This window comes from Calonectris borealis, chromosome W, assembly GCF_964195595.1.
Source record: "Calonectris borealis chromosome W, bCalBor7.hap1.2, whole genome shotgun sequence".
In the NCBI taxonomy this organism is placed as follows: Eukaryota; Metazoa; Chordata; class Aves; order Procellariiformes; family Procellariidae; genus Calonectris; species Calonectris borealis.
Genome location: NC_134351.1, coordinates 33,105,079 through 33,117,485, shown reverse-complemented (window position 1 = coordinate 33,117,485; position 12,407 = coordinate 33,105,079). Strand labels below are relative to the sequence as shown.

At 40.4% G+C, this 12,407-nt stretch overlaps 1 protein-coding gene across 1 annotated transcript; it reads right to left on the bottom strand.

Annotated features, from left to right (window-relative positions):
• Window positions 1-8,213: 8,213 nt before the first annotated feature.
• On the bottom strand, window positions 8,214-11,997 carry LOC142074825 (uncharacterized). Its single transcript, XM_075135706.1, has 2 exons — window positions 10,517-11,997; window positions 8,214-8,787 (listed from the first exon to the last, which is right to left on the bottom strand). Exons 1-2 carry the CDS (start codon window positions 11,875-11,877, stop codon window positions 8,766-8,768), a joined length of 1,383 nt encoding a protein of 460 aa, XP_074991807.1. The 5' UTR covers window positions 11,878-11,997; the 3' UTR covers window positions 8,214-8,765.
• Window positions 11,998-12,407: the final 410 nt, after the last annotated feature.

Below are 12,407 nucleotides of genomic sequence, written 5' to 3'. Positions count from 1 at the left end.
TTGAATCAGTAGGTAGGGGCTTGATACTTTGTTCCTCACAAGGCCAGCTCAGCTTGATAAGGCCGACTTAGCTATGGTGTAAATTAACTGAGGCGCCTCACAAGGACAGTTCCTGATAAAGACTAAAAACTTGTCTCAAGAAGCCAGCTAAAACTGACCCTGCGGTATGGACAAAAGTAAGAAGACAACTGAGCCTGCGCAAGAACAAAAGGTTACTAGCGGTGACGAAGAAGAACTATCAGCCTTCATCCCCGCGACCCCCGACGACCACCACTAGGAGGCAATGCGCAAGCGCAGATAGGAGGGGTCTATGGAAACGACTTCTTGGAACACATTTTAATATAAAGCGGGGACAGGTCATGCATATGTATAGGCGTAATATGAAACTCTATGAATATGTAATATTTTACTGTATATATTTATGGTGAGTGCCACGTTGAGGCGTGCACAATTTTGGTGGGACTACCCCCCGTGCCGCCCAGCGCTGAATAAACATACCTACTTTGCAATCTCATAGATTGTGGGGTCCGGTTTCCGCAAGTCATTGGTGTAATCATAGGATAACTGTAAACTATGGGAATGAAATAATTTGTCCTACATGTCAAATTTGGTTTAGTTAAGAGTGAAAAGGCTTCCCCTTCTCTATGCAATAAATGTAATAGTTGCCGGCCTATTATAGTAACCCGGTGTTTGAGATGTGAAAAGGTGATTCGAGTCAGTCTACTGCTTTTGGTGTTGGGAGTGGAGAAATTTTAGTGATTTTTAATCAAATTTCAACTACACTTTGTGTAAGCAAGAAAGATGGGGGGTCGACAGAGTGGAGGCATTGTGAAAAAAAGCCCCTTAGGTTGTATTTTGGTACATTGGAAGGATATAGGAGGACCCCCAGGTGGGAGCATGAATAGGAAAACTTTGATAAAATATTGTAACCAGTGGTGGCCCTTATATAAGCTAGAGGATGAAGAAAAATGGCCCTTTAATGGGACCGTGAATTACAACACTTTGTTACAATTAATGTTGTTTCTAAGAAGGGAAAGAAAATGGGATGAGGTTGTTTATGCTGATATGTTTTTCACTTTAAGGAACCACCCAGAATGGCAAAAAGAGTGTGGTATTAATCTGGCCCCACAAGATCCTCTGGTATTGGCTTTAGAAAAGGAAAATGAGAAAGAAAGGAAAGGAAAGTTGAAGAGGTGTTGTTCGGCGTGCAGCATAGGGCAGAGATGTGTAAAGTTAGGAAAAATAAGAGATCCTGGAGTGGGAGATCTGCCAGAACATTATAAGCCGCCTGCAGGAATACAACAAAGGGAAAATGAGGACTCTGACTTGGGAACCCCCCCAGATAGCCTGGTATCCTCTCGCACTCGAAGCAGAGAGCAAGCAGTGGTGCAGGCACCACTGAGGGAAGCAGTGGGACCAGAAGGAGAACCTGTTTTAATAAAGGTTCCCTTTTCCTCACTTGATCTTGAAACATGGAAAAATGTGGCAAAGAGTTACCGAAGTGACTCTGTGGGGGTGACTAAACATTTCCAGTTTTTAATAAAACAGCACAATCCTGATTGGGGTGATATCCAATTATTATTGGAACAGGTGACAGAAACTGAGAAGCAGTTAATCTTAAAAACTGCCCAAGATCTGGCTAGTGATCAGCTCAAGAGTACTGGGGAAGATATAAAAGAACACTTTCCCTTACAAGATCCGCATTGAAATCCGAATAAAGGGGCCCACCTTCGGTTGTTGAATTCTTACAGGGATTGGATTATAAGGGGAATGGAGCGGGCTATTCCAAAAACAATCAACTGGTCAGCCCTATATGCCATTCGGCAGGGTCCCAAGGAAACCCCCTCAGAATTTTTGGATAAATTACGAGACACTATGAGGCGGCACGCTCCTTTAGATCCGGGATCGGAGATAGGAATCCAGCAGTTAGTATCTTTATTCATTGGGCAGTCAGCAAGTGATATCCGGAGGAAGTTGCAGAAATTAAGGCCGACAGAAAGTAGAAATTTGGAGGTTTTACTGGATGAAGCATGGAGAGTGTTTAATAATAGGGAGGAGGAGGACCAAAGGAAAGACAAGCGGGCGTTGGTAGCGGCGTTACAAGAAAATAAAGGATTTAGAAGTATGGGACTTAAGAGGCCTTTGGGAAAGGACCAATGTGCATGGTGTAGACAGAGGGGGCATTGGAAAGATGAGTGTCCAGAGAGAGGGAAAGAGAAAGGGAGGATACAGGCGACACGTTAAGGGGGATTGACGGGGACCTGGGGAATCTATCCTAGCGGATCCACTGGTTAAAATGGAGCTAGGAAAGCAGAGTAAAGAGGTTGAATTTTTGGTAGACACGGGTGCCTCTTACTCTGTATTAAACCAAGAATTAATACCTGTGGATGAGGATTTTGTGACTGTAATAGGAGCTACTGGCCAACAAGAGAAAGCTTTCTTTTTACAGCAGCTAAAATACAAGTTAGGAAAACAAATAGGGATACATAAGTTTTTGTATATGCCAAATTCTCCAAAATCCCTATTGGGGCGAGATTTATTAGAACAATTGGGAGCAGAAATAACATTCAAAAGAGATAGAATGGAATTTAAAATTAAAATGAACAATTAATCGAAGTCTTAAGTCTGACTTTAATACAAGCTGAAAACATAAAACAAATACCCCAAGAAATTTTAGATCAGGTATATCCAGGGGTGTGGGCCTCTGGGATACCTGGGAAGGCCAAAAATGCAGAACCAATAAAGACAGAATTAAAGCCAGGGGCTGGCCCAGTTAGAATTAAACAGTATCCATTGAGGCTAGAAGATCGAAAGGGAATCAGAGAAATAATTGACAATTTCTTGCAATTTGGACTACTTGTGGAATGTGAGTCAGAATATAATACTCCTATCTTACCTGTGAAAAAGCCGGATGGCAAAAGTTACAGATTGGTTCAAGATTTGAGAGCAATAAACAAAATTGTAGATGATTTGCACCCTGTGGTAGCGAATCCTTATACATTGCTAACTAAATTAAAGAATAGTCAAATATGGTTTACCGTACTGGATTTAAAAGATGCCTTTTTCTGTCTGGCTTTGGCAAAAGAAAGCCAAAAATTATTTGCATTTGAGTGGGAAAATCCCGATACAGGAAGAAAGACCCAATTAACCTGGACAGTGTTACCCCAAGGATTCAAGAATAGTCCTACTATCTTTGGTAATCAATTAGCACGAGAGAGTGAAGCTTGGAATCCCCCGTCACAAGGTGGCACTCTATTACAATATGTAGATGATCTTTTAATTGCTACAGAAACAGAAAAAGCATGTGTGCAATGGACTGTAAGTTTGCTTAACTTTTTGGGATTACGTGGATATCGAGTCTCTCAACAGAAAGCTCAGCTGGTACAATCACAAGTGACATATCTCGGATTTGAAATCTCGGGAGGACAAAGAGAACTCGGAATGGAATGAAAAGAAGCTATTTGCTGCACACCGGAACCCAGGATGGTAAAAGAACTCAGAACCTTTCTTGGAATGACAGGTTGGTGCAGATTATGGATATATAATTATGGACTTTTAGTGAAACCACTGTATGAACTACTGAAAGAAAATCCGTTAAAACTAGTTTGGACTGGGGAAGCAAAGAGGGCATTTCAACAGTTAAAATATGGAACTTATGAGAGCCCCAGCTTTAGGCCTCCCAGATATTTCAAAACCCTTTTGGCTGTTTTCTCATGAGAGACAGGGCATAGCGCTGGGAGTGCTTGCTCAACGATTAGGACTCCACAAGAGAGCGGTTGCATACTTCTCCAAACAATTAGATTAAGTGAGTAAAGGATGGCCCGGATGCCTGCGAGCAGTGGCAGCGGTCGTCCTCAACATTCAGGAAGCTCGCAAGTTTACTATGGGTCAGAAAATGACGGTATTGGTCTCTCATACAGTTTCAGCAGTATTAGAACAAAAGGGGAGTCGCTGGCTTTCTCCTTCTCGATTTTTGAAATACCAAGCTATTTTGGTAGAGCAGGATGATGTTAATATACAGACTACTAATATTGTAAACCCAGCATCTTTCCTCAGTGGAGATACCTCAGAACCTGTGATGCATGACTGTTTAGAGACAATGGAAGCTGTCTATTCAAGTCGACCGGACCTGAAAGAAGAACCACTGGAGGATGCTGAGGACTCATGGTTCACAGATGGGAGCAGCTTTGTGAAGCAGGGAGAACGTAAGGCTGGGTATGCTGTGACTACCACCCATAAGGTAATAGAGGCTAAATCTTTTCCTGTTGGGACATCTGCACAGAAGGCCAAAATAATTGCTTTGACTCGAGCCCTAGAATTGTCAAAAGGGAGGAAAATTAATATATGGATTGATTCTAAATATGCCTTTGGAGTGGTACATGCCCACGGAGCCATTTGGAAAGAACGAGGATTGCTTACAGCCCAAGGAAAACAGATAAAACATGCAAAAGAAATTTTACAACTCCTAGAAGCTGTAAAATTGCCAGAGAAAGTGGCTATTATGCATTGCAGAGGACACCAAAAAGGTAACACTGAACAGGAAATTGAAAATAAATTGGCAGATCATGAGGCCAGACAAGTCGCAGAAAAGACGGAAGTTGAGGCATTGCCTTTGATTCCAGATGGTAATTTTCAAGTATTAAAATTAAATTTAGGCTCTGAAAAATATTCAAAGGAAGATAGGAATTTGATTGACGACTTAGGAGGGAAAGAAAAAGATGACGGATGGGTATATACACCAGATGAACGTTTTATAATACCCTCCAGAATACTGTGGAAATTAATTTTAGATGAGCACAGCAAAACTCATTGGGGAGCAGATGCTTTGTACAAGGATCTAAACAAAAGAATAGTAGGTCGCAATTTGTATACGATGGTAAAACAAGTAATGCAGCAGTGTGAAATTTGTTTGAAAAATAACCCTAACACAACCAATAGGGTACAGGTAGGGACAATTGGAAAGGGTAACATCCCAGGGCAACAATGGCAAATAGACTTTTCCGAACTCCCAAGAAAAGGGGGGTATCGGTACTTGTTAGTGTTAACAGACACATTCTCAGGTTGGCCAGAAGCTTTCCCTTGCAGAACAAATAAGGCTCGAGAAGTCATCCGAGTATTGCTGAATGAAATCATACCTCGATGTGGAATACCAGCAGTAATATCATCAGATAGAGGTACTCACTTTTGCGCACAAATAGTTCAGCAACTTAGTAAAATGCTAAGGGTTGGGTGGCAGTTACATACGCCACATCGACCCCAAGCAAGTGGGCAGGTTGAGAAGATGAATCATTTGATAAAACAACAACTAGCTAAAATTTGTCAAGAAACTAATCTATATTGGTATCAAGCGCTTCCACTTGCGTTGCTTAGGATCAGAACAAAACCGAGAACTAAGGAAAGCATAAGTCCTTTTGAAATTCTGTTTGGAAGGCCATACCAATTGCAATATAGAGGAGAGGATTTGAATCAGTTAGGAGAAGGATATCTGCAACAGTATATGATTGCTCTAGGAAAACAATTGGGCCAAATAGAAAAGGTTGTCTTAGGAACCAGAGCTAGGGGCCTAGACCAGCTGGTTCACCCTTTTAAGCCAGGGGATTGGGTTTATTTTAAAGTTTTTGCAGGTCAACCACTGGAAGAAAAGTGGAAGGGACCGTTCCAGGTGTTGCTGACGACCTTTACTGCAATCAAGATCAAGGAGCAGACACCCTGGATACACCATACTCGTGTGAAGAAAGCTCCACCTGGAGAATGGACTTCTGAGAGGACAGGACCGTTAAAGTTGAAACTTTCTCGAGTGCAGTAAATTACGCATGGGACTTGGATGTATTATACACTGATATTAGCTTTGAATAAGGAATGAAAACACTAAGAGACTTGATATTCCTTTGTTGCTTTTGGATAGAATTACTCCATGAGGGGTCAGGGAATCCATGGAAAAGAAACCTACATATAGACTTGTTACAAAGAACAGTCCAGATCGCTAATAAGTCAGGTTGTTGGGCCTGTACTCATTTTCCGGAGCACTCAAAGAGGGGAGTTCCTTTAATTGGAATCCCTATACCAGATAGTATATCTTGGAACACTCCGTGGAGAAACATTTCTTTTAACATAAGTAGAGAAATGAAAGAACAGGAATGGATAATTGAGACCCCAACTCCAGAACAAAAATATTGTACCTGTGTACAACGGTGTAACCCCCCCCAGAGGAATGGACAAAATCAGATGCCTAACAAAGACTGATTTTGTTGGAAATTATTCTAATTGTAATAAGACTATAAATATTGGGGGGTTAAGACTTGTTGAATCTTTCGAATGGCCGGTACCCGAAGGAAAAGGTTGGTATTGGATTTGTGGAAACAAGGCCCGCAAGGTCTTGCCACCAAATTGGTCAGGGATATGTGCTTTGGGAGCAGTGGTACCACACATTACTATGATTGAGAAATTAGAATCTAAAATGTGGCTAAGAACATATCTTCGAAGGAGTAAGAGAAGTGGAAATAACCCATGAGTAGAGAGACCCACCGGGTTCCATTCTTTCGCACGATGGTTTCTCCCATGGTTAGGAGTTGGTGAATTAGAGAAAGCTATAGTAAACATATCTGCTATGATTGAGAAAATTGGGAACGAAACCTATGATGCTATAAAGGCCTTGCAAGAAGAAGTGTCTGAATTGGCAGAAATAAACCTCCAGAATAGAATGGCTTTGGACATGATGTTAACCTCTCAAGGAGGAGTATGCACAATGCTAAACAAAAGCTGTTGTGTATACGTAGATCAAAGTGGTAGAATTTCTACTGATCTAGAGGAAATCTGGAAACAAACAAAAATACTCCATGAAATACAGAAGGATGACACTTCATATGGATTAGGGGAAACATTCAAATGGTTAACTTCATGGATTCCCGACCTTAGTCAATGGGTGAAAAAGTTGTTAGGTATTCTTATGATTGTTATATTAGGCTTTGTTTGCATATATGTAATAGTACAGTGTTTTTGGAAATGTTGTTCTATAATTGGAAACCAAAGTTCTGAGAGGGTGAGACTAATATAAGAGGAACTACAGTGAAGTTCTCCTTTTATAGCCTCAAAGGAGCTTAATTTATTGAGGGATATAGCTTTAACTATATACCCTCAAAAGAAAAGGAGGGATTGATAGGGATTAATGTCAAGGAACAATGAAGAGATTTACAGTTCTTTGGTTGAAATGATGCAGATGGTTAGGAATACCTTGTGAATAGGCTGACCTGACACATAGTAGATAAAAAGGCCTTGAAACTTAGTATTCTAGATAAGGAGGCCAACCTTGTATCTTGAGATAAGAGGGTGGTGCTAGTGAGAATTATGCTACTTAAGCCAGGAGCTAGAACTAAGTATGTGTGAAGACTGAGACTTTTGCATATGTTAATGAATTCCGGGAAATGTAATGAATATGTATACTCTAACAAACTTCTATGGTTAAGTGATTTGGCACGCACACTAGGTGGAGCGATCCCCTGTGCATCTGTCACCGAAATCGGGAAGGAACCTCGTAACACCAATGTAGTGTTAAAAGGCAGGCATTCTTTATTAGCAGCGCTGGGGACACGGGGGATCGCTCCACCACAGCGTGTCCAATTTGTTGCACCTTTCACCATAAATTTATACAACAAAATCATAAATATACATAGCATTACATCATTTACTAATACATATGCATGACTAGTCTTCGCTTCGTATTAAAATGAGCTCTCCTCCCATTTGCGCCTGCGCACTGTTGCTTGGTGGTGGCCGTCAGGGGTCTTGGAGATGAAGGCCAGTGACTCCTCTTCGTCACCGTTGGCTGACCCTTTTACTTTGCGCAGACTCAGTGGCCTTTTGGCTTCTATCCGATCTAGGTGATTTACTTCAACTGGTTTCTTTTAAGCATCAGTTGCTCCTCACAATAGTATATCAAACCATCCCTTAATTTTTAACGATGATTTAGTATACTATTGTAGAAAGCAACCGGCAATTTATGTCCTTAAGTCTATCTGTACATCAAGGACTGTACTATTACCATATTATCAAAACATTAACAGAACACTCTGAATCTATAATAATCATCTTCTCAACATCTACTTCTAGCAACTAATGATTTCTTTTAATCATTAGTTTGATTGGATTTTAACCCAATCATGGTCTGGGGTTATACAGAGAATTTCATAGCATAGCAGCACTGCTTTGTAACTATGTGGTAACATTTCCCCCCTTTGGAAGTCTTGAAATTTTATTTAATTTCAATACTTCCACAATATTAACTATTTACAAAGGCAGGATTCGTGTTTGCTAGATTGTAATTGTCACCACTATTTCCTACTAATGCAAGAGTGATCTTTCGATCAACGGCAGCCTTCCTTGTGAACTCTCTTTTCAAGCAATAATAGATAAGCAATATCACTAGGGAAATAATTAACAAACACAATACAGTACTAATTAAAGATTTTACCCAGGAACTTAGGTTCCATCCCAGTCCACTAAAGATTTTGTCAAACCAATTTTCTTGCATGTCTGTTTGAATTTCTTGAGTGTTCTTTTCTATTTGTCCTAACAAATCCAAATCATGTTCTACATCTTGTGTAACATTTGGGATATGTATGCAACAATGATCAATTCTATCTTTCAAATATCCACAAACTCCATGTTCTTTTAACAGAAGCATATCTAGAGCCATTCTATTTTGCAAAGTCATTTTTGAGGTGGCTTGGAGTTGTAAATTTAATTGTTTAAACCCTTTTCTTGTCACATTAGCTAATTTTTCTACTTGCCCTGTTAATTTATATAACCAAGCCCTATTCCTATACGTTGATAGGGGAGCTAACAAGGACTCTAAGGCCCAGCCAATTTTCACTCCTACTGAGGGTTCATTCCATCTTTCCTCTTCAACTTGTGACCTCTTTGCACGAACCAATCTTAAATTTTCAAGAGCACCCTTAAAAGGAGCCTTTTTCCAAATTGGGCATAATGTTGGCATTCCTAAAGTAATTTGCCTCACCTTTTTATCCATGGATAAATGGGTAGTCCAGGTTCCATCACTCATTGCCCAAACTAAATGTCCTGGACTTTGAATAGTGGATTTCTTGCAACTAAAAACTGCATCTCTTTCAAGCTTATATGGATCATTGAGAATCAAATCATTTTTAAGACCTCTACACCAACACCCATATTTCAATGCAGCTGCCAAAGGGGGAATATTTTGAATTGTTTTGTCTATTGTACTACAATTATATATTTTTTTACAACTCCACCAAGATACTATATTTTCCTTTTCTCGGGAAGCGGCTTCTTTATCATTAATAACTGATAGAGCTTGAAAAACTGTTCCATCCCAAGTAAAACACCAAGATATATTAGAGATATATTGAAATTGAGACAGAATTGTCATTGACCACACGGAATCCCATACAACTTTTCCTTGAGCGGTCTGGTTGGTTTGTCTGCAGTCCCATTCCATAACTATTTGGCTAACATTTTTCTTAATTGGTTCTGCATAATTGCAGAAATACCGAACAAAATGTATGTGTCGGGTAGGGGGTACACGTGTATAATTATAATACGGTGAACCCATTTTCTTTGCTAATAGGTCACAATCATTTTTGCTATTTACAATCTTCATTTTTGGTACCCATATTAATTGTTCTCCCCATTTTTGTTTTGGACTTTGTTCACAATGAAGCTCATCTTTATTCAAATTTGTCGTTAAAATTCCCCATGGGATCGACTCACCTACTGCTCTCGGAATTGGGAGGCATGCCGTTATTTGGGTGACATTTTGCAATTTAGCAAACTCCTTTATCAATCCTATCATTAGATTTTCTTCCGGGGTCCTTTTGGGAATGTGTATCAATTGCTCTGATGAATCTTCAATTTCTGTTTTGTTCATTTGATTTCCTTCTTCTCCAAATAAAGTTCCCACCAATATTAATTGCCAGATTAACATACATTTTCTTACAATCAGACACATTTTAGAGTCAATTTTGCAGTTTCTGGATCCCTATTAATAATTTTCCACGACGGGGCCTTCTTTACTCGAGTGTAATGTATCCACGGCTCCACTCCTTCTACTTTGATTGCAGTGTAAGTTGTTAACAGTACCTGGAAGGGTCCCTTCCACTTCTCCTGCAGTGGTTCAGAGTTCCAGGTTCTTACATATACAAGATCACCTGGCTGATACTGATGTACAGGCGTATCCAAGGCAAGTGATCTAGTCAATACCACATATCTTCGGAGTGCTCCAAGGACTTTCCCTAAAGAAATCAAATATCTTTTCAAATCAGTTTCCCCAGTTACCTTCATATCCCCTGGGATTAAAGGAATTTGGTATGCCTTACCATACAAAATTTCATATGGACTTACACCGTCTTTTGATCTTGGTTGAATTCTAATTCTTAAAAGAGCCAACGGTAAGGCCTGTGGCCACCTCAAAGATGTTTCCTGGCAAATTTTACTTATCTGTCTTTTCAATGTTTGATTCATTCTCTCTATTTTTCCACTTGACTGTGGTCTCCAGGGGGTATGTAGGTCCCACTTGATGCCTAAAATTTTGCTAATTTGCTGGACCATTTCTGCCACGAAATGCGGTCCCCTATCAGAAGACATTCCTATCGGTACTCCAAATCTAGGTATTATTTCTTTCAATAATATTTTGACTACCTCTTTGGCTTTGTTGGTGCGGCAAGGAAAGGCCTCCGGCCATCCAGAAAATGTGTCAATCAACACTAACAAATATCTACACCCATTTTGCCTGGGTAACTCAGAAAAATCAATTTGCCAATAATCTCCAGGAGAATTTCCTTGCTTTATTACTCCTAACGGTGGCTTCTTTTGGTTCAAAGGATTATTCTTATGACAAATTAGACACTTAGCTACTATTGATTTAACTATTCCTGTCATTCCCACGCAAACTGCAAATGTTTTCAAATTAGATATCATTGCATCTATTCCCCAATGTGTCTGCTCATGCTTTTCTCTTGCAAGTTCTATCATAACCTGCGGGGTCACTATTACTTGTTTTTCCGGTGTTACCCACCATCCTTCGGCATTTTGGGATGCCTTTAATTGCTCTGCCAATTGGTTATCCAATTTACTATATTTTGGTTTTGAATCAGGGAGTTTTATGTGTTTTACTGGTACTAGTGCAAGGATGCCTTGTTTTGCTGCCTCTTTCGCAGCTTTATCTGCCAATCGATTACCTATGTTTACTACTGTTTGACCAAATTGGTGGGCTTTGCAATGCATTACTGCTACTTCTTTCGGTTTCTGTACGTCTTCTAGAAGTTGGAGAATTTCTTCCTTGTATTTTATAGATGTTCCTTGAGCTGATAACAATCCTCTCTCTTTCCAAATAGCTCCATGAGCATGGATCACACCAAACGCATATTTAGAATCAGTCCAAATGTTTACCCTTTTTCCCTCGGCAATTTGCAGAGCTCGCCTTAATGCAACCAGTTCTGCTTTCTGTGCTGAGGTATTTGTAGGCAGCATCCTTGATTCCAGTACCTCGGTGGTGGTGACAACAGCATACCCGGCCATTCGCTTTCCTTCCTGGACAAAGCTGCTTCCATCAGTAAACAGTTCCAAGTCAGGATGTTCCAGAGGTTCATCTCTCAAATCCAATCTACTGGAATAGACTTGTTCAATGGTTAGCAAACAATCATGTTCTAAACTTCCTGCTGGATTCTCTGTTGTTAGAAATATTGCTGGATTGACAATTGGTGTGGTTTTCAATTCCACATCATCTTGTTCCAATAGGACAACCTGGTATTTTAGCATTCTGCTAGGGGACAACCAATGACCCCCCTTTTGCTCTAGAACAGTTATCACCATGTGTGGGGCATATACCACCATCTTCTGTCCCATAGTCAACTTTCGAGCCTCTTGGATCAACAACACTGTTGCTGCTACAGCGCGCAAACATCCCGGCCATCCTTTACTCACATTATCAAGTTGTTTGGAGAAATACCCAACCGGTCTTTTCCAGGATCCCAGCCTTTGTGTCAGCACTCCCAGAGCCAGATGTTGTCTCTCGTGCACAAACAGCTCGAACGGCTTAGTCACATCAGGTAGTCCTAAAGCAGGAGCCATCATTAATGCTTTCTTTAGTTCTTTAAATGACTTTCGGCATTCAGGTGTCCAGGTCAAATACCGATCTTTGGATTCTTTCAAAGCCTCGTATAGTGGCTTTACATATAGTCCATAGTCCACAATCCAAAGTCGGCACCATCCAACCATTCCCAAAAAGGCTCTCAATTCCTTTGGGCTATTGGGTTCAGGGGTCTGACAAATTGCTTCCTTTCTTTCATTCCCCAATTGTCTTTGTCCCTGGGATATTTCAAAACCCAGGTAAATCACAGTTTCTTTTCCTATTTGGGCCTTAGTCTTAGAGACTC